At 41.1% G+C, this 26,836-nt stretch overlaps 3 protein-coding genes across 4 annotated transcripts; all 3 read right to left on the bottom strand.

The window, feature by feature from the left end:
* Positions 1-6,273: 6,273 nt before the first annotated feature.
* Positions 6,274-9,059, bottom strand: LOC100673743 (gamma-crystallin C). 2 transcript variants are annotated; one of them, XM_003406099.1, is made up of 3 exons: positions 9,051-9,059; positions 8,228-8,470; positions 6,274-6,549 (listed from the first exon to the last, which is right to left on the bottom strand). In XM_003406099.1, the coding sequence occupies exons 1-3, from the start codon at positions 9,057-9,059 to the stop codon at positions 6,274-6,276; spliced, it is 528 nt and encodes a 175-aa protein (XP_003406147.1). The 2 variants fall into 2 exon arrangements, with proteins under 2 accessions (XP_003406147.1, XP_010600575.1); XM_010602273.1 differs by having other exon boundaries at positions 6,274-6,546.
* A 3,654-nt stretch (positions 9,060-12,713) lies between these two features.
* LOC100673449 (gamma-crystallin B) lies at positions 12,714-17,985 on the bottom strand. The gene is made up of 3 exons (XM_003406098.3): positions 17,977-17,985; positions 17,145-17,387; positions 12,714-13,521 (listed from the first exon to the last, which is right to left on the bottom strand). Exons 1-3 carry the CDS (start codon positions 17,983-17,985, stop codon positions 13,246-13,248), a joined length of 528 nt encoding a protein of 175 aa, XP_003406146.1. The 3' UTR covers positions 12,714-13,245.
* Positions 17,986-21,732: 3,747 nt separating this feature from the next.
* Positions 21,733-26,110, bottom strand: LOC100673159 (gamma-crystallin B). Its single transcript, XM_003406097.4, has 3 exons — positions 26,102-26,110; positions 25,280-25,522; positions 21,733-22,219 (listed from the first exon to the last, which is right to left on the bottom strand). Exons 1-3 carry the CDS (start codon positions 26,108-26,110, stop codon positions 21,944-21,946), a joined length of 528 nt encoding a protein of 175 aa, XP_003406145.1. The 3' UTR covers positions 21,733-21,943.
* Positions 26,111-26,836: the final 726 nt, after the last annotated feature.

The following is a 26,836-nucleotide window of genomic DNA, read 5'->3' as shown; positions in this document are numbered from 1 at the left end:
GATTTAAAAAGTGAGTACAACTGCCTGTGAACATTTTTCAGTTTTCAGATCCTCATGCTTCAGAGAAAAACTGGTGTCTGAACAGATTTCTAATACTCTGGTTTGAAGCAGCAAGTTGTTCCAAAGTCATAAAATCAAATGAGATAACTATTATGAAAGTGTTTTACCAAGTGTCATTGTCTTGGTCATCTGGTGCTGCCATAACAGAAATACCACAACTGGATCGCTTTAACAAAGAGAAATCTATTTTCTCACAGTCTGGTAGGTTACAAGTCCAAATTCAGGGCATCGGCTCCAGGGGAAAGCTTTCTCTCTCTCTGTAGGCCTTCTCCTCAATATTCGCCTGGACTAGGAGATTCTTCACGCAGGGACCCAGGTCCAAAGGACATGCTCTGCTCCTGGCACTGCTTTCTTGGTGGTATGCGGTCCCTCACTCTCTGCTTGCTTCCTTTTCCTTTTATCTCTTGAGAGATAAAAGGTGGTACAGGCCACACCCCAAGGCAATTCCCATTACTTTGCATCAGGGAAGTGACCTGACCTGAGTAAGGGTGGTGTTATAATCCCATCCTAATCCTCTTAACATAAAATTACAATCACAAAATGGAGGACAACCACACATGGCCTAACCAAGTTGTTACACAGATTTTGGGGGGGGATATAATTCAATCCATGACAGTCATGTTCTGCTTAATGTGAAGGCATATCCTATTGTGATAATTTTTTGTTGTCATTGCCTATGGATCACACATCTTGGTTGCCACTTATACCGTGTATGTGTACATAAAAGTATTATAAAATAAAAGTAGGGAAAAGGAAAAGAACACAGAGAAAATATATTTTATTAGGTTCCAGATTGAGAAACAATGAAGGAGAACATATTTCAGTAGAAATCTATGGCTCTTCTCAAAGAGCCCACCTTGGCATTCATGACCCCCCAGTTGTGGGACTGCCTGTACTCCCCCAGGCTCAGCAGGTACTGCTGCCGCTGGTAGTTAGGCATCTCACAGAGGGCTCAGTAGTCCTCCAGCACATTAAGGGAGCAGATCTCATTGAAGTGGAAGTGGTCGTGAAGAGAGGAGCTGTCCTCAGTGAACGCTACCATCTGGCCCCTGTTGTCTTCCCTCTCATACAGCCTGATCCTGTGAGACCCAACCTGGCAGACCCAGCAATGGAAAGAGCAGAAAAACAAACCATGAAATGATTCTAACAAATTAGCGCAGTCCAGCTTGTTAAGGACGGCCTCAAGCCATTTTGAAATAATACCAAAACCAAACCCAGGGCCGTCGAGTCGATTCTGACTCATAGTGACCCTAGAGGACAGAATAGAACTGCCCCATAGAGTTTCCAAGGAGCGCCTGATTGGCAGCCGTAGCACTTAACCACTATGCCACCAGGGCTTCCCATTTTGAAATATATGGTAAAAATTAATTAATTCTTAGTATTTATGAACTCCCTATCTCCCAGGGCAGATTCAGTACCTTTTCAATATTGTAAAGTGTGAGCAGAAGCATTGAGAAGGAAATGTCACTCTTTAATATATTAACATACTTGCCAGGATGAACTACCGCCTATGCTCAATGTACCACAGAGAAACCTAAATCTTTAACAGCTTATTGCTATTTTTTCCATTTTAAGGAAAATTTTTTAATTTTTCAAAGATGTGTGTTTGTATAGTAAAGCCATTTTATGAAATGAATAACCCAAAGTAGAGTTTAAAATAAATCTTGGAACATCAAGAACCTGAATATTTCTCTCTCCATGGAAAGCAAAGTTAAATAATGTAACATCTTCGGTCTTTTCAGAAAACAATTGATTCTCATTCAATAGCTTATGGATAAAAAAAAAAAAAATTTTTTTTTAGAATGAGGGAAAATTGAAACAGAAAAACCAGTCAGCCAAGAACTACCTTTTCATAAAAACGGCGGCATGTACAGAATCTGCCTGGCACACGTGTAGAACCTCCCTGCGTTGCTCTCTGTTGAGGGAGAAGTACTTTTCATTGCGTGGTGCTGGTGTTAGCTGCGGTGGAGTCCGGGCCAACTCATGGCAACCTTGCGTATAACAGAAAACCTTGCCAGATCCTGCGCCATCTTCATGATATTTGATATGTTGAAGCCCATTTTTGTGGCTATTGTGTCGATTCATCTCATTGAGGGTTTCCCTGGTTTTCACTGACCCTCTACTTTACCAACAAAGTGTCCTTTTCTAGAGATTGGGAAAACCAAAGTGTGCAATTGAGAAAACAAAAAAGGGAAAGAGTCTTTCAAAAAATTGCCCTTGCAAAAGTCTCCTTTTAACCCCATATTACAATAATTACCACACAATTTATTATATAAATGTATTTATTGGCCTGGAAGAGAATAGTTTGATGAACCGAAAAGAGCATTGGAGCAGAAGACAACTTTCTTGACCAACCTCTTTCACGTTCGAAGAATTATTCATAATCCTATGTTGACCCATGTAAGTGCTTTGTCTTATAAGTCTTTGTAAGTCAATCTTTATTAATTAAATGTCAACTACGTGCAATTAGATTGTCTCGATTCTTTAGTTTCTGTCTTTTGGTTGTCTATTACGTAAAGGTATGGGTTTGGGAAGTTAAAAAAAAAATACCATTACGTGGTAGAAAATAAGCAGCCAGAAGCTGAAGAACAGAAATCATCATTTTGCTCAGAGGTATTTCTGAGTTGAAGATTCTGTGGGCAGAGTGTTGGTGGATGCAAACAGTGGAGTATGAGCAAGAACAGGAATGCCAAGAGTCCCAGAGAGCATAATGAATGGAATGATTCAGGGAATATAGAATTAGAGGAAACCTAGAAGAGCATGGTAGGGGTGTATGTGAGGGCTACTACCTCAACTGACATGCAGTTAACAACCGAAACTTAGGGTAATTCTGGAGGACCAAAACAAGGGTACTTTGGGCTTGGACTTTTTTACTGACCAAGAAAAGAAAAGGCTTTATTCCTGCCTGGAGGAAAAAACAGAGGAGAAACCAGACTTCTGGGAAAGCTGAAAGGGGAAGGTCCTGGGCCAAAATGGGGATTGATTTCAATGCTCTATAGAAAGTCCAGGAGTGACAAGTGTGTGTAAGACCTAAGCCCTCAGTTGTACTTCGTGTTTTGTGATCAGCATACCTGAACCTAAGTTATGACCTGAAAATCCGTATACCAGTAGCACAGAAACAGAACTGCAGACAAGTTACCTGGAATGACTGATGGAGACTGATCTTTGCAGGCGGCACTAAGACATAAGGAACAGACACAACTGTCCTGAGCTCCAGTCCAGGAAGTAACACTTTCTGAGTCTCTAAATCACCAGGAGGTTTCAAACAGAAATGACGGCAGAAGAGACTAGTTCAGTTTAAGGTTTTGCTATATGTAGGATCAATAACTTGTGTAGCTGGTACAAGCTTCAGTTTACAAAGTAAAGTATAAAAGAAATACTTCTTCCTTTATTTTCTATAATACAAGCTAGTTTATGAATATCAGCCTTCATTCTACTTAATAGAAGGAAACTTTTAACTTCAGTCATTGTTGGGGTTTCCTCTTCTCACACCCCTAGGGTCTGTGGTACGGCTCTGTGGGCTTACAGGTATTTCGTGGGGGAAGAGGATTGATAGATAATTACTGTGATGCCAGCTGTTGGTAGCTCTTCCCAGCTTTCAAGCCAGGCTTAGGAATAAGAATCCTCCTTGAGCTTGACAACCTCAAGGTCTGTAGGTCTGAAGATGTATTTTGTTTGGCTGGTACAGTATTGGGATTTTTTTGTAATGCTTTAGTTTGATGTGTGCTTTCCATAGTTCACCATAATCCCCATCACCCCTTGTCATCTTAAAGAAGGTTGTTTCACTTATTTATATGATTTCCCTGGCCCCTGAAGGCATTAAGTTATAACCCTAAGCAAGAGTTTTCAAATTCTGCTATCATTTTTTGTCAAGTGAAAAAATATATATATCGAGGCAAAGTTTAGAACTATCCTTTCTTGGTATGAACCATACTTAATTAGGGATTTTGTATCTTGGGGGTTAAAAGATCCTTTTGTAAGTGTTGTTTCTTTTATAAAATATAAAAATATAGTGTAATATAGATGGTGCTTAGTTTATTATTTTTGTTAGTTTGTTTTTAATTTCAAATGTCTCTGCTTGGCAAAATAAAAATTGGCAATCTTATGTCGGTCCCCTTTTAAAGAAAATTAATCTGGACAGTACAAAATATTGGGAATCACTTGATTTAAAAAATGTGAAAAATACATTGAGTATTTTTTGGGGGGGGTGTTTGTTACAATACTTCACAATCCTTTCTTAGAATTATTTCAAAAATTATTCCTCCAAAGAACACCCCATGTTAAGACCAGCATACCCCCAAAAAACCCAGTGCTGTCGACTAAGACCAGCATAGCAGTTAAAAATATCAAACTAACCTGAGCTAGAGTCCCACCCTTGCCTCTTGCTAGTTGTGGGAACCTGGGCAGGTACTGTAAACGATAGGCTTCGTAAGTCCAATGTAGAAGCTGCTTCTACGATTCGAGCTAATTTTTTTTCTCCTTCAAGCTGATGTTCTTCATTAAATACAGCTTTTACTATAAAACTGCCATCCTCTCCTTTTGTCACAAAATTTTCCTTTAAAATTACGTGGCATTATTCGAGCATCTTTATCCCTATCTGCCACTACTGTCATTATTATCATTAACCTTTTTTGTTCTCAGCACTTTTTACTGAAGACATATAATTCACCAGTCAACATATAAAACTGACTAGAAAAGTGATTGGAATCTGCTTCCCCAACATTTCTCTTTCGGAATTCTCAAGAGGAAAAAAGCCATTCTGTGTGGCACTGCAAGCTCACTGTAATTTTATGTGAGAGAATGAAAAAGAAAAATCACTTACAAAATGTTTTGATTATTATTAGAATTTACATTCCTTAGGAGATTTATGGAGGGGCCCTGGTAGTGCAGTGATTAAGCATTCAGCTGCTGACCAAAAGGTTGGCAGTTCGAACCCACCAACTGCTCTGTGGGAGAAGGATGTGACAACCTGCTTCTGTAAAGATTACGGCCGTGGAAACTCTATGGGGCAGTTCTACTCTGTCCTGGAGGGTCACTATGAGTGAAAATAGAGTCAAAGGCAACGGATAGGAGGTTTATGTGAGTCTTAAGCAGTTTTGGCACAAGAAACAGGCAGTGCTTGTAGTTCTGGATCATTGTTAAAATTTCCCCCAAAGAATGAGAAGGACATTGGAAGATTTATTTGGCCCATACCCCAAGACCAGTGGACTGAAGAAATTTTGACCTTCTTTTTTTTTCAATGCGCCTTGAATTTAAGCCTACTTTTTTTTTTTCAGTTAAAGGACTTTATGTTTGTGATACATCATATCATGCAAGTCTATTTAAAATATTAATGTGCATCTCTTATTGATTTATTTAAATTAGCTGGGCACCATTATAACTGTGTAGTTTATATACTTCACACAGCCTTCAGGCCAGGGGCTATACTGGCCAACTGTGTGTAGTAGTCAGGAGCCATGGCAGAAGAGGAAGGAGGGTCTTCCACTTCATACAAAAGTATGGCAATGACCTATGGCAGCCCTGGCATTAAGTTATAATACTGTTCTTGAAAGTAAGTAAAACTACAACTCGTAGGATATGGTCTAATTAGGCTATTCGCCGCGTTCGGTTTCCCCTCAACCACTCAACTGTGACTCTGCCTTTTGTGGCTTCCAGCAACCTCTTGGATCAGAAGGAAACTCTTTAGAATGTTGTTCAAGGCACTGAGTTACATGCCTCCCTTCTCACAAGCCACCTGCTGCATTTCTCTAGCTTTGGACTGCTTTTTCTTTCTCAAAACCCATTGCCGTTAAGACGATTTGGACTCAGAGCCACCCTATAGGACAGAGCGGAACCGCCCCATAAGGTTTCCAAGGCTGTTGTCTTTACAGAAGCAGACGGCCACGTCTTTCTCTCATGGAGAAGCTGGTCAGTTTGGACCACCAGATCTTCCGGTTAGCAGATGAGTGCTTAGCCACTGCACCACCAAGGCTCACTTTTTTCTTTCGCAGATAGGCTATACGGTCCCCCAACCCCAGTTCTGAACCTTGCCAAGACTCACTCTGCCTCTTGAACAGCCACCACCCCCATTCACTCTTCAGTCTTTAATGGGGGTAGTTGTAGGTGAGTGAATTTGCACACAACAGAAGAAAAACAGAAGTCGACAATTGCCAACAATACAGACTAAATATTTTATTAGATTCCAAACTAAGAAAATGGTAGCGTTAACCTATTTTAGTATAAATCCACAACCCTCTGCAAAGAGCCTGCCTTAGCATCCATAGCCCCCCAGTCCTGATACTGCCTATACTCTCTCGGCCTCAGTAGGTACTGTCGCCCGCAGTAGTTGGGCATCTCATAGAGGACCCAGCAGCCCTCCAGCACATGGAGGGAGCGAACCTCACTGAATTGGAAGCGGTCCTGAAGGCAGGAGCAGTCCTCGATCAGCTCCATCATGAGGCCTTTGTGGTCATCTCTCTCATACAGCCGCATCCTGTGGGAGGCTGTCTGCTGGGTCCACAAAGAAAAAGCGGAGAAGCAAATGAACCCCTTCCAGAATTCATCCAACCAAACCACAGATGAATTTGGCAGGCTGGGGCATGGGATTGTCAATGTGAACATGGAGATCCTGAGATTCCTGTGAATGCTGTGTGTGGCAATGTTTCTTCTTTTTATAATTTATTTTACTTTTTATTGTTGCTGAGAATATTCACAGCAGAACATACACCAGTTCAACAATTTCTACATGTACAATTCAGTGATGTATCTGTTTCTTACCAAAAAAAACAAAAACCAAACCCGTTGCTGTCGAGCCGATTTTGACTCATAGTGACCCTATAGGATGAAGTAGAACTGCCCAATAGGGTTTCCAAGGAGTGGCTGGTGTATCTGAACTGCCAATTCAGGTTGGCAGCCTGAATTCTTAACCACTGTGCCACTAAGGCTCAAATAATTGCATAGTTGTATTCTGTTTCTTATCTAGGAGATGGATTTTTTTTTTTTTTTTTTGCACGTTTTATTCTGCCCTCTTGGTCTCATATCGTTGGTTGTTTTGAGGAGCACATTTCTCACGGGTGTTAGTGTTCACTTTTTAGGACTGCTTACTGTTTGGCTGAAAGGTGATCTTCTGGAGTGTGCTCTGTTCCAGGCTTGAAGGGTGTCTAAAGGCCATAGTCTAGGGGTTCCATCAATCTCAATCTGACCAGCAAATCTGGTATTGTTTATGAATTTGGATTTTGTTCTATGTTTTTCTCTGGCTCTGTCCGGGACCTTCTATTGTGATCCCAATCAGAGCCTTTGGTAGTGGTAGACAGGCACCTCTAGCTCTTCCGGTCTCAGGCTAGTGGAGGCTGTGGTTCTAGTGTGGTCCATTAGTCCTTTGGCTTAACTGTTTAGGAGATGGGATTTTTAAGAGGTTTGAACTCTGAGTTAAAATCCGTCAAACTCAAATATCTTGATTCCTAATTCCCTGTGCTGTCTCAGACCTCTTTTTTGGGGGAAATGTGAATCATTTATTTGATTAATATCTTTTAATAAGAGTGCTATCTCCCTAAAAATAAACAAACATACCACATTTGTATCTATGTATAGATTGGTTACTAAAATAGGATTTTAAAAATCACATACATTTGTAGAAAATTGGTTTAAATAGTCATTTGGAATCAGAATTGAACTCAAGTTCCAAATTAAGGAAAATCCCAAAGCTGGATACTACCTTTGAGTAGACTATATTAACAACCCTCTGACTCGGAATTGACTCAACAGCAACCGGTATATTAAAAACAGAGTTTTTGATTCTTACCAGTCCACAGTGGAGCCTATCTCATTCATTTATTATAGATTCCTTTACTATAGAAAAAATTTGTTAGAAATACTGCCTTTTTTTGCCCAACAAACTTCCCATTTGCAAGTTTTATTTCATATACTATTATAATGTTACATTTGTTATGGACAGCTTTTGATTTACCTAATGGTAGCAAAAATTAAAAATAAAACTGGCTCTTCCTCTAAGTGAATTCTTCCCTAGGTTCTCTACTGTTTTTGTACATGTGCCTATCTGTGCTTCAGCACGTATCTAAGCCCTCTTGACCCTCATTGTTTTTAAAGGACAACCTCCCCTGACTCTAACTGCAGTCATTAATACAGTGAGGATACTCAGGCCCCAAGAGTGAAACCAAGAAGAACTCACAAAGGGGATCAGACAGCAGGAAAGGACCAAGTTGCTGAGGCCCATCCACTGCTGGTAGTCGGGGTACTCGCCCCGGTGCAGGAAGTACTGGTGTCCCTGGTAGTTGGGGAGCTCGTAGAGCATCCAGCAACCACTGTCCACCCGGATGGAGTTGCAGCAGCTGAAGAAGGTCTGCAGGTTGGGACAGTCGCTACTGCACTCATAGTAGCGACCCTGGAAGCCCTGGTCCTCATAGAAGGTGATCTGCAAAGAAAAGATAATTCCAAATTATCACCTGCTTTCAATAGAACTTTTTGCACACAGTGAAAGACAACGGAAGTCAGCAATTGCCAACAACTCTTGTTGTATGCCGTAGATTCAATTTTGACCTATAGTGACCCTATAGGACAGAACAGAACTGCCCCTAGAGATTCCTAGGCTGTAAGTTTTAAGGGAGCAGATTGCCAGGTCTTTCTCCCAAGGTGCTGCTGGGTGAGTTTGAACTGCTGACCTTTTAGTTAGTAGCCAAACTCTTAACCATTGGGCCTCCAGGGCTACTTAGGCCTTGTATTTAAAAAAAAAAAAAAAATTGTTGTCCAGTCGATTCTAACTCACAGCGACCCTAGAGGACAGAGTAAAGTGGCCCCATAGGGTTTCCAAGGCTGTAAGTCTTTATGGAAGCTGACTGCCACATCTTTCTCCTGTGGAGAAACTGGAGTTCCAAATGCTGATTTTTTCAGATAGCAACGAGTGCTTAAGCACTGCGCCAACAGGGCTCCATAGACCTTGTATAGAAGCTGTTTTTTTTTTTGCCCCCTTTCTGTCTAACTTGTGTTCTGCTCACCTTTCCCATGGCTGGTTGACAGGGATGATGCGAGTTCAGCGTAACTGGGTGGCAGCAGCAGCAGGTCTATATAGCAGGACGGCTGCTGCATCGGCAAGAACAACACAAAAGGGAGCCCGCCTGGTGAGTAAGGGGATTTTAGGGATCCCTTTTACATGCTGCATTCGGTGGAAATAACCGTTGATTTTGCCCTCGTTCTCTAGTACATTCTAATGCTGTCCTGTATGGGCTGTTCTGATGAGTCTTCAAAGCCGCTTTTATTTGAATTCTTAGTGTTCTCTAAATTTATCAGGACAGACTGAACTTTTGACCTGAAATTCATGTCTTTACATACATGATTCAATTATTCTCCATGTGTTTTCTGAAGAAAATCTATGCCATTACAGAAATGCTCCAGAATTTCAGAGAGGCAGCTTGTGAAATAGAATGAGGCAAGCATTAATTTTCCTTGTTGGTAGAGACCACTTTATCTTCAAATTTCTTTCTTTATGTGGTTTGCCATTCCAGTGCAGGAGAAACCTAGGTTCTGATCTTTGCTAGGCCTCACCACCTTGACTCCATGCTTTCATAGCTATTAACTTCCCCCTTGGTGGTTGCATTTCAATTAACTGGAAATCAGTTCCTAGTGATAAACTCGTGATAAGAAACACCCATTAATCCACTGCTGCTGAGTTGATTCCAAGTCATACTGACTCTACAGGACAGGGTAGAACTGTCCCATAGGGTTTCCAAGGCGGTAGCTCTTTATGGAATAGAGTGCCACGTTTTTCTCCCATGGAGTGGATGCTGGGTTTGAACCACCTACATTTCAGTTAGCAGCTGAGCACTTAACCACTGTGCTACCAGGGCTCCTGTGTAGTGGATTGCTTTGTAGGTTGTTTCCCTCTTCCCAGAGATGGGAGAGGCAGTAGAGCTTCAAGAGTTGCCTGGACTCAGGACATCTATTTAGCAGCTGCATGAACTTAGCAAGCCATATAACCTCTCAGAGCTTCAATTATTTCATGATACTTATCTCTTGGGAAACAGTGTAATGAATGAGAAAGAAAGAAAGAAGGAGAAGAAGAAGAAAAAATAAGCCTATTACATTTGGAAGCTGGACTAGCATTCACAGGCCATTTATTCTCCTAATTAAAAGAGAAAACAAAACAAACAAAAAAACAAAACAAAACAAAACCTGTTGCCTTCGAGTTAATTCTGAGTCATAGCTACCCAGTAGGATAGTAGAACTGCCCATAGGGTTTCCAAAGAGCAGCTGGTGGATTTGAACTGCCAACCTTTTGGTTAGCAGACATAGCTCTTAACCACTGTGGCCACCAGGCTCCTAATCAGACATAAACAATCTCACAGAATACCAACATTGGACCAAGTTTCTCTGAGACCATAATGAAGACTACAGCCTTCAGGATGGATTATACCTCAACATAAAGAAAACAAAAATCCTCACAATGAACTGATAAGCAACATCATGAAAAACACAAAATCCTGAAGTTGTCAAGGATTTCATTTTACTTGGATCCACAGTAAACAGTGCACAACCAACTCCCATAGGAGCAGCAGTCAAATCAAAAGACAAATTGCAATGGACAAATCAGGTGCAAAAGACCGTAGAGTGTAGAAATGCAAAGATATCATTGTGAGGACTATGGGGCACCTGACCCAAGCCATGATATTTTCAATTGCTCATATGTATGCAAAAGCTGGACAGCCAATAAGGAAGACTGAAGAAGAATTGATTCCTTTGAATTATGGTGTTACGAAGAATATTGAATGTACCATGGACTAGCACCAGAAGGATGAACAAATCTGTCTTGGAAGAAGTACAGCCAGAGTGCTCCTTAGAATCGAGGAAGGTGAAACTTTGTCTCACATACTTTGGACATGTTATCAGGAGAGACCAGTCCCTGAAGAAGGACATCACACTTGACAAAGTAGTTGTTATTGTTGTTAGGTACTGTCGAGTTGGTTCTGACTCATAGTAACCCTATGTGCAAAAGGATGAAACACTTCTGGGTCCTGCACCATCCTCACAATTGTTATGCTCGAACTCATTGTTGCAGCCACTTTGTCAATTCATCTTGTCCTCTGTTTCGCTGACCCTCTACTTTACCAAGCATGATGTCCTTTTCCAGGGACTGATCCCTCCTGATAACATGTCCAAAGTATATGAGACGTAGTCTCCCCAACCTTGCTTCTAAGGAGCATTCCGGTTGTACTTCTTCCAAGACTGATTTGTTCATTCTTTTGGCAGTAAGTATTACATTCAGTATTCTTTGTCAACATCACAATTCAAAGCCATCAATTCTTCTTTGGTCTTTCTTATTCATAATCCAGCATTTGCATGCATTTGAGGTGATTGAAAACACTATGTCTTGGGTCTGGCACACCTTAGTCTTCAAGGTGAAGTAAAGGATCAGTGAAAAAGAGGAAGACCTTGATGCGGTAGATTGACACAGTGACTACGACAATGGGCTCAGACATAGTGATGATTGTGAGAATGGCGCAGGACCAGGCAAGGTTTTGTTCTGTTGTACTTAGGGTTGCTATGAGTCAGAACCGACTCAACGGCACCTAACAACAACCACATGATGAAACGAGACAAAATATGGTGACTTCATAATTTTGTTTAAGCACAGACAAAAACAAAGTCAAAGTCAATATGCTACCCACAAAATACCAAACACTCCTCTCTTGGCCAGACTGATTAACTGCTACTTATTAATCAATTACAACTATGTCTTTGTTCTAGCCTCACTTTCATACAGGTAAGATTTACTGAGATACTCAATCATAAAATTACCCCCGTTTCCTGACAACACCTATTCTAGCGTGAACCCCTGCCTTTCTTACATTTACCCAATCAAAGTATACCCTAAATCCTTAACCCTTTCCAGCATCAACTGAAGAGGTTACTAGGATCCTGTAGGGCATCCATCCTCCCATTCCAGGACTAGGTGGTGCTTGCACTTCAGACCCTCTTGTTTCTTTGAGGTCCCAGTGTTCATTTTGCAGAGAGGAGGCAGAGAAGAAGTGAGGAGTAGAATTAGAAATTAGTTTGGGCATAATCTCTTCCCCAGGCCCCTCCCCACCATTGATTTTCTCTTTTTGTAGGCATTAAAGACTCCATTTTCTTGTACCTCAGAAGTGGAGGCAACTAGTTTTCAAGAAGAAAGAGTTAAATAAAGAAATCCAGTGTCTTAGATTCCTAGTGCTGCCATAACAAAATTCCACAAAGTAGTGGCTTTAAACAACAGAAGTTTATTTTCTCACAGTTTTGGCGGCTAGAAGTCTGTATTCAGGACATAGGCAGGGCTATGCTCTCTCTCAAACTTTATTCCTGACTTCATCTCATCTCTCCTATTCTAGTTTTTCCTCTGACCCAATGTCCTCACTTGCCTATTTTTCTTTATGATATTGTAATTTGTTAGTAGCTACTTTAATTTTCAAAAATAAATATAAAGAACATACAATCTGGAAAACTTCAGTTCTTTATTTTCCACTTAGTATATTCTCTTTGTAGAGTGATAATACCTTACTTCCTATTAAAATGATGTGAGGCTGAGTTTCCCCACGTGCATGTAGTTTTGGTGAATATCCTGAAATTCTTCTTCAAGCATATATATAGCAGAAAGACAGTGAATCTATATTTGGACCAGAAATCTCATGGAGGAATGGGGTATTGGTAATAGAATTGAGAGAAAAAGGGCAGTGGCTTTTAGAAGGATACAGAGTGGAGTAAGTGAGAATATACCTGTTTGTGTATTTATTTATGGAGGTAAGGTAAAAGTGCTAATGCCAAGAACAACTTTTCTCATTAGGTAAGAGTTGGACGATATAGGGAAGATATCTGGTCGTGATAACCTGGAGGGACAATTTGAGGTGTTTCAATAAGCACTAATTCATCATTGGAACTACAAATATGTCCGTAAAGGACTAACTACAAATGAATTTAGCCCAATTGAATGGAACTTTTCTTTCAGCCTCCAGAGTTTAGACATTAAAAGAGTACTGGAAATAATATTCTTCATAAGAAGTTACTTTTCACCTTGAAAACACATGTTCTTGTGTTTGACCAAATGCCATTATTGCTTTTGAATGCTCAACAGATTGCAAGAAAGACAGGACTCTATTAGTGCCAGAAACACAAGCTAAATGTTTTAATAGATTCTAAAAGAGAAAAATGGAAAATGCAAACATTTCAGTAAACATCCATAATTCGTCTGAAAGAACCAACTTTGGCATTCACCGCCCCCCAGTCAAGGTATCTCCTGTACTCCCCTGGCCTCAGCAGGTATTGCCGCCCCCGGTAGTTGGGCAGCTCATAGAGGACCCAGCAGCCCTCCAGCACATTGAGGGAGTGGATTTCATTGAGGTGGAAGCGGTCCTGAAGAGAGGGACAGTCATCTGTGACCTCTGTCATTTGTCCTCTGAATTCCTCTCTCTCGTATATCTTCATTCTGTAAGTGCCGGCGTGCTGAGGTGGCAGACAAGAAAGAAGAAGTAAATGAACAAAAACAGAGAGATTAAAGTTCCAGCCCCTGCACCTCCCTGCCAACTCCTGGCCAGAAGTTCTTTTAAGCCCAGGTTTGTTTCCAGAACAACCATGTTGCAGAGTTAAGGAGAGTTTCCTCCCTGATCACCCACACTCTAGTGAGTCTAATGATTTATAGGCAAAGCTAAGAACAGACCTCAGCAGTCCTTCAGCTTCTAACCACCAACCTCCGGCTCTTGTGAATTAAGATTTGCTCAAATAAAATTTCTCACATCTCTTTAGTGTTTGTTATTAGAGAAAGTCTTTTTTAAAGGAAAAAAGTGAGAGTCATTGGAAAACTATCATCTGCTATATTACTTTTGTTAAAGAGGTAATCTTAAAACCTTAAGGCAAAAATACCCCCTGAAGTTTTCTTAAAACCAAACAATGGTTTAGCTTATCAAGTACAAATGTCTGCCTTGAGCATTACGCTGTTTTGAAGACTATCTCTGTGGGATCAGATGGACAATAGCAACTCAAAACATTACATAGGAACTTCAGGAGGTAGGGAATTTATGTCAATGGTGATGAAAAATCAGAAAAGAAGGTAAGAATAGTTACACAACTGAAAGAATGTAATCATTGTCACTAAATGGTACATGTAGTAACTGTTGAATTTGTGTAGGTTTGCTGTGTGTATTCTCAACAACAACAAAGTAAATAAAATTATGTGAATATTTAAAAAAGGAATTGTCTCAGTTATCTACTGCTGCTGTAACAGAAATACCACTAGTGGATGGTTTTAACAAAGAGAAATTCATTCTCTCACAGTCTAGGAAGCTAGAAGTCTGAATTCAGGATGTCAGCTCCAGGGGAATGCTTTCTCTCTCTGTCAGGTCTGGGGGAAGGTCCTTGTCATCAATCTTCCCCTGGTCTAGGAGCTTCTTAGCAAAAGGACCCTGGGTCTAAAGGAAGTGCTTCCCTCCTGGTTCTTCATTCTTGGTGGTATGAGATCCCCTTGTCTCTGCTTGCTTCTCTCTTTTATATCTCAAAAGGGATTGACTCAAGATACAACCTAATCTTGTCGATTGAGTCCTGCCTCATTAACGTAACTGCCTCTAATCCTGCCTCATTAGCATCATAGAGGTAGGATTTATAACGCATAGGAAAATCACAACAGATGACAAAATGGTAGACAATCACACAACACTAGGATTCATGGCCTAGCCAAGTTGACACACATTTTGGGGGGACAAAATTCAATCTATAATGGGAATCAGCATTGAGTTATTTTCTGTAATACTAATGTGAAGATTTTCATGGACAGTATGGAACATGCTGCTTCCATGGATGTTGATTGTTGATCCAAGTAAAATGAAATCCTTGACAACTTCAACATTTTCTGTCCATCATGATGGTGCTTATTGGTCCAGTTGTGATATTTTTAAAAATTTTTTATGTTAAGGTGTAATCCATATTGAAGGCTGTAGTCTTTGATATTCATCAATAAGTGCTTCAAAGACTTCTTCACTTTCAGCAAGCAAGGTTGTGTCATCTGCATATTGCAGGTTGTTACTGCATCTTCCTCCAATCCTGATGCCACTTTCTTCTTCATATAGTCCAGCAGCAAAAGTCTTCTTTAACGTGTTAAAATGCAAAGATGACACCTTGAGGACTAAAGTGCACCTGAACCAATCCGTGGTATATTCAATCCCCCCATATACTTTTGAAAGCAGAGCAATGCATAAGTAAGACTGAGGAAGAATTGAGGCATTTGAATTATGGTGTTGGTGGAGAATATTGAATATACCATGGACTTCTAGAAGAATAACAGGTCTGTCTTAGAAGAAGTACAGCCGGAATACTCCTTAGAAATGAAGATGACAAGACTTTGTATCATGTACTTTGGACATGTTATCAGGAGAGACCAGTCTCTGGAGAAGGACATCATGCTTAGCAAAGTAGAGCGTCCACCAAAAAGAGTAAAAGCCTTAATGAAGTGGATTGACACAGTGGCTGCAACGATGGGCTCAAACATCGCAAAGATTGTGAGGATGGCACAAGACCAGGCATGTTTCGTTCTGTTGTACATAGGGTACCTATGAGTCAGAACCAACTTAGCATCACCTAACAACATGGGACATAGACTATTAAGCGCTTATAAAAATAAGATGGCCCCTTTATCTCTATTTTTATCACCTCAATTTCAGTTCAAATTGCAACGTGACTCTTGAGCTCGCTTTCTAGACTCCTACCCACAATTTGGAAACCCTGGTGGTGTAGTGGTTAAGTGCTACGGTTACTAACCAAAAGGTCAACAGTTTGAATCCACCAGGCGCTCCTTGGAAACTCTGTGGGGGCAGTTCTACTCTGTCCTATAGGGTCACTATGAGTCGGAATTGACTCAACAGCAGTGGATTTGGTTTTTTGGGTTTGTACCCACAATTTATTAATTTTTCCCCCAGCAGCAAGAATCCTCTTCATTAAACTCTGTTTTAATGACACACGCCTCCCACATTCTATTCTACTAAGAACACTGCAATCACTCCCCAGAAAATATTGAACCTCAAAGTTCAGTTTTCGATCTTGGCCTTTGTATGAATTCAATTTGATTCCCCCAAAATATGTATTATAAATACGATAGCACAGTGTTTAAAGTGCTTGGCTGCCAAGCAACCAGGCAAGCAAGCAGTGATGGGGGAACATAGATGCAAAGTTACATGAAGATCAAGAACCGAGTAGCAGAAGCTGAAAAGAGACAAGGACCTTCCGCCAGAACCAACGGAGAAAGTCTTCCCCTAGAGCTGGTGCCCTAAATTTGAACTTCGGCCTCCTAAACAGTGAGAAAATAAGTGTCTGTTTGTTAAGGTCACCCAGTTGTGGTATTTCTGTTACAGCAGCACTTGATAAATACGACTATCTTCCTTCTAGTTTATACGTTAAAGTGAGCTAATAGGAATTGACCACTAAATTAGAACTAGCAACCTGTACATAGGGGCCCAGAGTCTCCAGGAAGAATAATCAAATAGGGAAATAAGCAAAAATATTTTTAATCATTTAAATGGTCCCAGGCTGTATTTATAAATTTGATATGGTGGATTTCTAGGTTGAAATGGCCTGAAATGACCACTTAAGAAAATTACATGTCTTCGTATGTACAAAATTACATGTGCTATAAGTCGGAATTGACTCGATGGCAGTGGGTTTGGTTTTTTTTGTTTGTTTGTTTTTACATATATATAACAAAACATTTGCTATTCATTTGTCTTTTACTTGTACAGTGACATTATGTTTACCATGTTGTACACCCATCCCAACTATCCTTTGAAATTACATCTCAGACACATGGTAATTTCAGTCTCTGTCATGCCCCGCTTTTTCTTAGTCTTTTGGTCTTTTAATTTTTTATTACATTTAAAATATAAAGTTAGGGACCATGTAGTGAAAAAGACAACAGCACAGAGTTCAGGAAAAAAGGCTCACACCTGAGGCACCTCCCAGACTGGGCTGCATGCACTAATATCACTTCCACTCCTGCTGCTGTCTAATTGTAACCATTTGGCTCAAGAATGATATTTTTAAATGGCTTTCATTCCCAAAGGGACCCAAGACAAAGCCCCACTCACCGGAGGGATGAGGTGGCAGGAGCGGATTGAGTCATTGACGCCCATCCACTGCTGGTAGTCGGGGTACTCGCCCCGGCGCAGCAAGTACTGGTGCCCCTGGTAGTTGGGGCGCTCATAGAGTATCCAGCAACCACTGTCCACCCGGATGGAGTTGCAGCGGCTGAAGTAGAGCTGCAGGTTGGGGCAGTCGCTGTTGCACTCATAGCAGCGGCCCTGGAAGCCCCGGTCCTCATAGAAGGTGATCTGCAAAGGAAAGATAACTGCGAATTATCGCTTGCTTTCAGTAGACCTTCTTGCACACAAGGAAAGAAAAACAGAAATCAGCGATTGCCCACAATTGTCGTCGTTGTTGTTGTTGTGTGCCATAGAGTCGAGTTCCACTCGTAGTGACCCTATAGGACAAAGTAGAACTGCCCTTAGGGTTTCCTAGACTGTAACCTTTACCAGAGCAGATCACCAGGCCTTTCTCCCAAGGAGCTGCTGGGTAGGTTCAAATCGATGACCTTTTGGTTAGTAGCTGAGCTCTTAACTCTTGAGCCTTCAGGGCTCCTTAGACCTGGTATTAAAAGACAAACTAATAAAAAGCCATCCATTCTGACTCATAGCGGCCCTAGAAGACAGAGTAGAACTGCCCGCATAGGATTTCCAAGGCTGTAAATTTTTATAGAAGCTGATTGCCACATCTTTATCCCTTGGAGCAGCTGGTAGGTTGGAAACGCAGACCTTTTCAATTAGCAAGTGAACTCTTAAGTGCTGCACCACCAGGGCTCCATAGACCTTGTATAGAAGCTGTTTTTTTTCCCCCTTTCTGTCTAAGTTGTGTTCTGCTCACCTTTCCCATGGCTGGTTGACAGGGATGATGCGAGTTCAGTGTGACTGGCTGGCGGCAGCGACGATGGGTCTATATAGCAGGACGGCTGCTGTGTCTGCAAGAACAACACAAAAGGGGGCCCGCCTGGTGAGTAAGGGGATTTTAGGGATCCCTTTTACTTGCTGAATTCAATGGAAATAACTGTTGATTTTGCCTTCATTCTCTAGTACATTCTAATGCTGTCCTGTATGGGCTGTTCTGATGAGTCTTTAGAGTTGCTTTCATTTGGATTCCTAGCGTTCTCTAAATTTATCAGGACATCAAGCTGAACTTTTGACCTGAAATTCTTGTCTTTACATATATGATTCAATTATTCTCCATGTATTTTCTGAAGAAAATCTATGTCATCACAGAAATGCTCCAGAATTCCAGAGAGGCTGCTTGTGAAATAGAATGAGGTAAGCAGTAATTTCCCCTGTTGGTAGAGACCACTTTACTTTTAAAAGTTCTTTCTTTGCGTGATTTGCCATTCCAGGGCAGGAGAAACCTAGGTTCTGATCTTTGCTAGGTCTGATCTTTGCCTTGACCTGATACTTAATAGCTATTAGCTTTCCCCTTGGTGGGCACACTTCATTTAACTGGAAAGCAGCACCTAGTGATCAACTTGTGATAAGAACCACTCATTAATCCATTGTCGCTGAATTGATTCTGACTCATACACACTCTACAGGACAGGGTAGGACTGCCCCATAGGGTTTCTAAGGCTGCAAATATTTATGGAAACAGACTGCCATATCTTTCTCCTGAGGAGGGGGTGCTGGGTTTCAACCACTGACCAGGGCTCCTCATAAGAAGCATGGAAAGGTTTATACGATCATGAGTTCAAGACTACACAGTGTATTGCTTTGTAGGTTGTTTCCCACTTCCCAGAGGTGGAGGAGGCAGTAGAGCTTCCTGAGCTGCCTGAATTCAAGATGACCATTCAGTAGCTGCATGAACTGAGTAAGCCACCTAACTTCTCAGAGCTTCAGTTATTTCATGGTGCTTATCTCATGGGAGGAGCTCTGGTGGTGCAGTGGTTAAGAGCTATAGCTGCTGACCAAAGAGCTGGCAATTCAGATCAACTAGCCACTTCTAGGAAACCGTATGGGGCAGCTCTGCTCTGTCCTGTAGGGTCACTATGATTCAGAATTTACTTGATGGCAACGGTTTTTTTTTTTTTTTTTTTAATCTGAAAGAGTGCAAAGAATGAGAAAGAATGAAAAGAAGAGCAGCTTCTGACATTTGGAAGCTGGCGAAGCACTCACAGCAAGGCCATTTATTCTCCTAATTAGATGTAAATAATCTCACAGAAAACCAACATCAGATGGGGTTACTGTGAGACCATTATGAAATGAGATGAAATAAGACCACTTCATAATTTTGTTTAAGCACAGGCAAAAACAAAGTCAATGTTCCACCCACAGAATAGCAAACATCCCTCTCTTGGCCAAACTGATTAACTGCTACTTCTTTATCAATTACAACTTCATCCTTGTTCTAGTCCCACCTTCCTATAGATAAGATTTACTGAGATGCTCAATCATAAAATTACCTCCATTTCTGACAACATCCTGGTCTTTTTTACATTCATCCAGTACAGTACCCCCCATAGTTTTAACCCTTTCTAGAATCAACTGAAAAGGTATTGGGATCCTGTAGGACATCCCTCCTCCAATTCCAGGCCTGAATGGTGTTTGTATCTCAGGCCCTCTTGTTTCTTTGAGGCCCTAGTGTTCATTTTACAGAGGGGAGGAAGGGAAGGAGTAGGGGGTAGAATTAGGGATTAGCTTGGGCATAATCTCTTCCCCAGAACCCTCCCCACTGTTGACTTTTTCTTTTTGTAGGAATTAGGGTAGAGACACCATCTTCTTGTGGAAGCAACCAATTTTCAAGAAGAAAGACTTGATTAAAGAGATCCAGTGGCTTAGATTCCTAGTGCTGCCATAACAAAATACCACAAAGTAGTGGCTTTATACCACAGAAATTATTTTTCTCACAGCTCTGGAGGCCAGAAGTCTGAATTCAGGGCATAGGCAGGGCTATGCTCTCAAACTTTATTTCTGGCTTCATGTCATCTCTCTTACTCTGGTTTTTCCTCTGACCCAATGTCCTCACTCACCTATTTTGAGTTTCTCTATTTTATTGTAGTTTGTTAATAGCTACTTTAATCAATTTTCAAAAATAAATAAAATAAACATAGAATCAAGCAGTCTCTGGAAAACTTCAGTTCTTTTTTTTCCACTTAGTATGTTCTCTATATAGGGCCCTGGCACCTTAGTGGTTAAGAGCTCAGCTGTTAACCAAAAGATCAGCAGTTTGAATCTACCAGCCTCCTCGTAAACCCTATGGGCAGTTCTATTCTGTCTGATAGGGTTGCTATGAGTCAGAATCAACTCTATGGCAATGAGTTTGGGTTTTTGGTTTATGTTCTCTATGCATAGTGATAATGCAGACCTGTAGTGCAGGGGTTAAAGCCCTTGGCTGCTAAATGAAAGGTCAGTGGTTTGAATCCACTAGCCTCTCCTCAGGAAAAAGATATTGGCAATCTGCTACCTTAAGCATTTACAGCTTGGGAAATCCTATGGGGCAGTTCCACTCTGTCTTATAAGATCACTATTAGTCGGAATTGACTCAATAATAAAGGGTTTTTGTTAATAGTGATACTAACTTCCTATTAAAATGATATGGGGCTGAATTTCCCCCAGGTACATATATATAGTTTTGGTGAATATCCAGAAATTCTTCTTCAAAGCACATACAGGAGAGAGACAGTGAATTGTATTTGGACTGGCATCTTGTAGAGAAATGTGATGTTGGAAATAGTAAGACAGGGAATAAAGGGCCCCCCAAATCTGCAAACAAAGTACAAGAAATGGGCCAGGGCACAGAAACAAAGCCATTTCCCAGAACAATGGGGCAGGGTATCAGGATATAGCCTGCAAACTTCTTTAAAGTTATCTTTCAGAAGCAGCTGGAGAAAACCAGCCCAAGGAACATGCGCAGAACATCCACCTGTGATCACTGTGTGACCTTCCTCCAGGGGCAGTGAGGGACTGCAGCCCAGCTGGGGAATCGAACCCGGGGAGCTGAGAGACTGTGCAGGCACAACACTCCATAATAAGTCCTGCTACGAATCCCAGAGGCCTCCAGGACAGAAGCCATTTTGAAAAGCTGCTTCATGCATGCACCGTGGTTAACATATGCCTGTGCCTATGAATAAACATGTATCTTTTCTGCCCAAGAACTTTTAAAAACCCAGGCCCATCTTTTGTTCTGTGAGAAGGGGTAAGCGTTGCTTTGGGTCCTCCTTGTCTCCACTTGCAAGCCTCTTCAATAAAGCTTTGTTTGTGTGGAACACTCTACGTGCCTTGCCTGCTCATTCTTGACCAGTGAGAGGCAAGAACCTTATTCTGGTAACAATAGAATTGGAAGAAAAATGGTAATGGCTTTAGAAGGATATGGAGTATAATAGGTGATAATGTACCAGTTTGTTTGTTTATGGAAGTAAGGTAAATGTGAGAATGCTGAGAACAACTTTCCACATCAGCTAAGATTTGGACGACATAGGGAAGATATCTGGTGGTGATAACCTGGAGGGACAATTTGAGGTGTTTCAATAAGCACTAATTCATCATTGGAACTACAAATAAGTCCGTAAAGGACTAACCGCAAGTGAATTTAGCCCAAATGAATGGAACTTTTCTTTCAGCCTCCAGAGTTTAGACATTAAAAAAAAAAAAAAAAACTGGAAATAATATTCTTCATAAGAAGTTGCTTTTCATCTTGAAAACACGTGTTCTTGTGTTTGACCAAATGCCGACCAAATGCCATTATTGCTTTTGAGTGCTCAACAGATTGCAAGAAAGACAGGACTCTATTAGTGCCAGAAACATAAGCTAAATGTTTTAATAGATTCTAAAAGAGAAAAATGGAAAATGCAAACATTTCAGTAAACATCCATAATTCGTCTGAAAGAACCAACTTTGGCATTCACCGCCCCCCAGTCAAGATATCTCCTGTACTCCCCTGGCCTCAGCAGGTATTGCCGCCCCCGGTAGTTGGGCAGCTCATAGAGGACCCAGCAGCCCTCCAGCACATTGAGGGAGTGGATTTCATTGAGGTGGAAGCGGTCCTGAAGAGAGGGACAGTCATCTGTGACCTCTGTCATTTGTCCTCTGAATTCCTCTCTCTCGTATATCTTCATTCTGTAAGTGCCGGCGTGCTGAGGTGGCAGACAAGAAAGAAGAAGTAAATGAACAAAAACAGAGAGATTAAAGTTCCAGCCCCTGCACCTCCCTGCCAACTCCTGGCCAGAAGTTCTTTTAAGCCCAGGTTTGTTTCCAGAACAACCATGTTGCAGAGTTAAGGAGAGTTTCCTCCCTGATCACCCACACTCTAGTGAGTCTAATGATTTATAGGCAAAGCTAAGAACAGACCTCAGCAGTCCTTCAGCTTCGAACCACCAACCTCTGGTCCTTGTGAATTAAGATTTGCTCAAATAAAATTTATCACATCTCTTCAGTATTTGTTTTAGAGAAAGTCCTTTTCAAAGGAGAAAAGTGAGAGTCATTGGAAAACCATCATCTGCTATATTTTGTTAAAGAGATAATCTTTAAAACTTAAATAAAAAATATGCCCTGAAGTCTTCTTAAAACCAGACAATAGTTGAGCTTAACTAGCAAAAAATGTCTGCCTTAAGCATTATGCTGCTTTAAGAGCTTATCTATATGGAATCAAGTTGACAACAGCAACTCAAAACATTACATAGGAATCTTGGAGGGCAGTGAATTTATGTTAACAGAGGAGGAAAATTCAGAAAAGGAGGTGAGAACGGTTAAACAGTTCAAAGAATATAATCAATGTCACTAAACAGTACACGTAGAAACTTGTGACTTGGTGTATGTTTTGCAGCATATGTTCTCAACAACAAAAATAAATAAAATTATATATATATAAAAGGAATCAACATTGAGCTATTTTCTGTAAGACTAATGTGAGGATTTTCGTGGACACTATGGGACATTCTGCTTCCATGGACATTGATTGTAGATCCAAATAAATGAAATCCTTGAAACGTCAATATTTTCCCCATTTATTTTGATGTTGCTTATTGGTCCAGTTGTGAGGATTTTTGTTTTCTTTATGTTAGGGTGTAATCCATACTGAAGGCTGTATGTAATCTTTGATCTTCATCAGTAAGTACTTAAAGTCCACTTCACTTTGAACTATCAGGTTTGAGTCTTCTGCATATTGCAGGTTGTTAATGAGTCTTCCTCCAATCCTGATGCCACATTCTTCTTCGTATGGTCTAAATGCAAAAACTTCTTTAAAATGTTAAAAAGCGAAAATGTCACCTTGAGGACTAAGGTGCATCTGACCCAATCTATGGTATATTCAATTGTCTCATATGTGTGTGAAAGCAAGACAATGAATAAGGAAGACCAAAGAAGAATTGAGGCATTTGAATTATGGTATTGGTGAAGAATATTGAATATACCATAAAATATATATATGGACTACCAGAATAAGGAACAAATTTGTCTGGGAAGAAGTAAGCCAGAATTTTCCTTAGAAGCGAGGATGGAGAGACTTTGTCTCACCTGCTTTGGATGTGTTATTAAGAGGGATCAATTTCTGGAGAAAGACATCATGCCTGGTAGTGTAGAAGGTCATCAGAAAAGAGGAAAACTCTCAAAGAGATGGATTGACATAGTGGCTACAACAATGGGCTCAAAGATTGTGAGGATGACACAGGACCAGGTACTGTTTCATTCTATTATACATAGGGTCACTATTAATCAGAAACGGCTTGGCAATACCTAACTACAACATGAGACATAGACTATTAAGCCCTTGATGTTTTCATCATCTGAAGTTCATTTCAAATTCCAACCTGACCCTTGAGCTTCCTTTGTGCTCTCCTACCCTCAATTTATTAATTTTCTCCCAGCAACAAGAATCATCTTCATTAAACTCTGTTTTAATGACACACCGCCTCCTATACTCAACTCTTCTAAGAACTCTGCAATCATTCCCCAGAGAATGTTGAACCTCAAAGTTCAGCTTTGGATCATGGCAACTGTTATGAATTGAATGTGTCCTCCAAAAATATGTATTGTAAATATGGAGGTTAATGCACTTGGCTGCCAACTGAAAGGTTGGTGGTTCAAACCAACCAGCCCCTCTGCAGAAGAAAGATGTGGCAGTCTGCTTTGGTGAACATTACAGCCTTAGAAACCCTATGGGGCAGTTCTAGTCTATCCTACACGGTCCCTGTGAGTCGGAATCCAATCCATGGCAATGTGTTTTTTGGTCTACACCGGTGACTATAAGCCCATTGGAGAATGGGTTTTTGTTATGTTAATGAGGGAGTATTAGAGCAGACTGAGCTAGCAACCAGGCAACCAAGGAGAGATAGGAGAAGAGAGATGGCAGGCCATATGAAGATCCTCAAGGAACCAAAGAGCAGAAGCTGAAAAAGAGACAAGAACATTCCCCCAGAGCCCATAGACAGAGAAACCCTTCCCCTAGAGCTGGTGCCCTAAATTTGGACTTCTAGCCTCCTATACAGTGAGAAAATAAGTTTCTATTTGTTAATGTCACCCCTTGTGGAATTTCTGTTATAGCAGCACTTGATAACTAAAACAGTCTTCCTTTTTGTTTATACCTCAAAGTGAGCTAATAGAAATTGACCACTAAATTAGAACTAGCAACCTGTACATAGGGGCCCAGAGTCTCCAGGAAGAATAATCAAATAGGGAAATAAGCAAAAGTATTTTTTAATCAACTAAACAGTCCCAGATTGTATTTATAAATTTTGATATGTTGGACTTCTAGGTTGAAATGACCTGGAATGACCACTTAAGAAAATTACATCTCTTTTTTATGTGTGTGGCAATATATATATAACAAACCTTTGCCATTTCAGCCTTTTGTGTGTATAGTGACAGTAATTGTGTTCACTATGTTGTGCACCCATCCCAACTGTCCTTTTTTAGATGGTAATTTCAGTCTCTTTCATGCCCCGCTTTTTCTTAATTAGTCTTTTGGTCTTTTAATTTTTTATTACATTTAAAATATAAAGTTAGGGATCATGTAGTGAAAAGACAACAGCACAGAGTTCAGGAAAAAAGGCTCACACCTGAGGCACCTCCCAGACTGGGCTGCATGCACTAATATCACTTCCACTCCTGCTGCTGTCTAATTGTAACCATTTGGCTCAAGAATGATATTTTTAAATGGCTTTCATTCCCAAAGGGACCCAAGACAAAGCCCCACTCACCGGAGGGATGAGGTGGCAGGAGCGGATTGAGTCATTGACGCCCATCCACTGCTGGTAGTCGGGGTACTCGCCCCGGCGCAGCAAGTACTGGTGCCCCTGGTAGTTGGGGCGCTCATAGAGTATCCAGCAACCACTGTCCACCCGGATGGAGTTGCAGCGGCTGAAGTAGAGCTGCAGGTTGGGGCAGTCGCTGTTGCACTCATAGCAGCGGCCCTGGAAGCCCCGGTCCTCATAGAAGGTGATCTGCAAAGGAAAGATAATTCCAAATTATTGCTTGCTTTCAGTAGACCTTCTCTTGCACAATGAAAGAAAAACTGAAGTCAGCAATTGCCAACAATTGTTGTTGTTGTGTGCAGTAGAGTTGATTTCTACTCATAGTGACCCTATAGGACAGAGTAGAACTGCTCCTAGGATTTCCTAGACTGTAACGTTTAAGGGAGCAAATCACCCTCTCTTTCTCCCGAGAAGCTGCTGGGTAGGTTCAAACGGCTGACCTTTTTGTTAGCACCGAACACTTAACCATTGAGTCTCCAGGACTCCTTAGACCTTGTATTAAAGCAAACAAAAAAACTCATTACTGTCCAGTCCACTCTGACTCATAGTGACCCCAGAGGACAGAGTATGAATGCCTCAGAGGGTTTCCAAGGCTGTAAATCTTTGTGGAAGCAGACTGCCACATCTTTCTCCCATGGAGCAGCTGATGGATTTGAAACTCTGACAGTTCCGATCAGCAACCAAGTGCTTAAGTATTGCACCACCAGGGCTCCATAGACCTTGTATGGAGGCTGTTTTTTCTTTCTGTCTAACTTGTGTTCTGCTCACCTTTCCCATGGCTGGTTGACAGGGATGATGCGAGTTCAGTGTGACTGGCTGGCGGCAGCGACGATGGGTCTATATAGCAGGACGGCTGCTGTGTCTGCAAGAACAACACAAAAGGGGGCCCGCCTGGTGAGTAAGGGGATTTTATGGATTCCTTTTACTTGCTGAATTCAATGGAAATAACTGTTGATTTTGCCGTCAGTCTCTAGTACATTCTAATGCTGTCCTGTATGGGCTGTTCTGATGAGTCTTTAGAGTTGCTTTCATTTGGATTCCTAGTGTTCTCTAAATTTATCAGGACATCAGGCTGAACTTTTGACCTGAAATTCATGTTTCAACATATATGATTCAATTATGCTGTGTATATTTTCTGGAGAAAATCTCTGCCATTATAAAAATGCTCCAGAATTCCAGAGAAGCTGCCCATAAAGTAGAAATCGGCTAACTCTAATTTTCTTTGTTGATAAAGACCACTTTATCTTAAAATTCCATTCTTTACGTGATTTGCCATTCCAGTGCAGGAGAAACCTAGGTTCTGATCTTTCCTAGGCCTCACTGCCTTGACCCGATGCTTTAATAGCTATTAACTTCCCCTTTGGTGGGTACTCTTCATTTAACTGGAAATCAGCACCTAGCGATCAACTTCTCATAAGAAAAGGAACCACCCATTAATCCATTGCCATGGAATGGATTCTGACTCATCGAGATCTATAGAACAGGGTAGAAGTGCCCAGTAGC

The sequence above is a fragment of the Loxodonta africana genome, chromosome 6 (assembly GCF_030014295.1).
Source record: "Loxodonta africana isolate mLoxAfr1 chromosome 6, mLoxAfr1.hap2, whole genome shotgun sequence".
In the NCBI taxonomy this organism is placed as follows: domain Eukaryota; kingdom Metazoa; phylum Chordata; class Mammalia; order Proboscidea; family Elephantidae; genus Loxodonta; species Loxodonta africana.
Note: the sequence above shows the minus strand (reverse complement) of the source record. Positions and strands in the feature narration are given on the sequence as shown.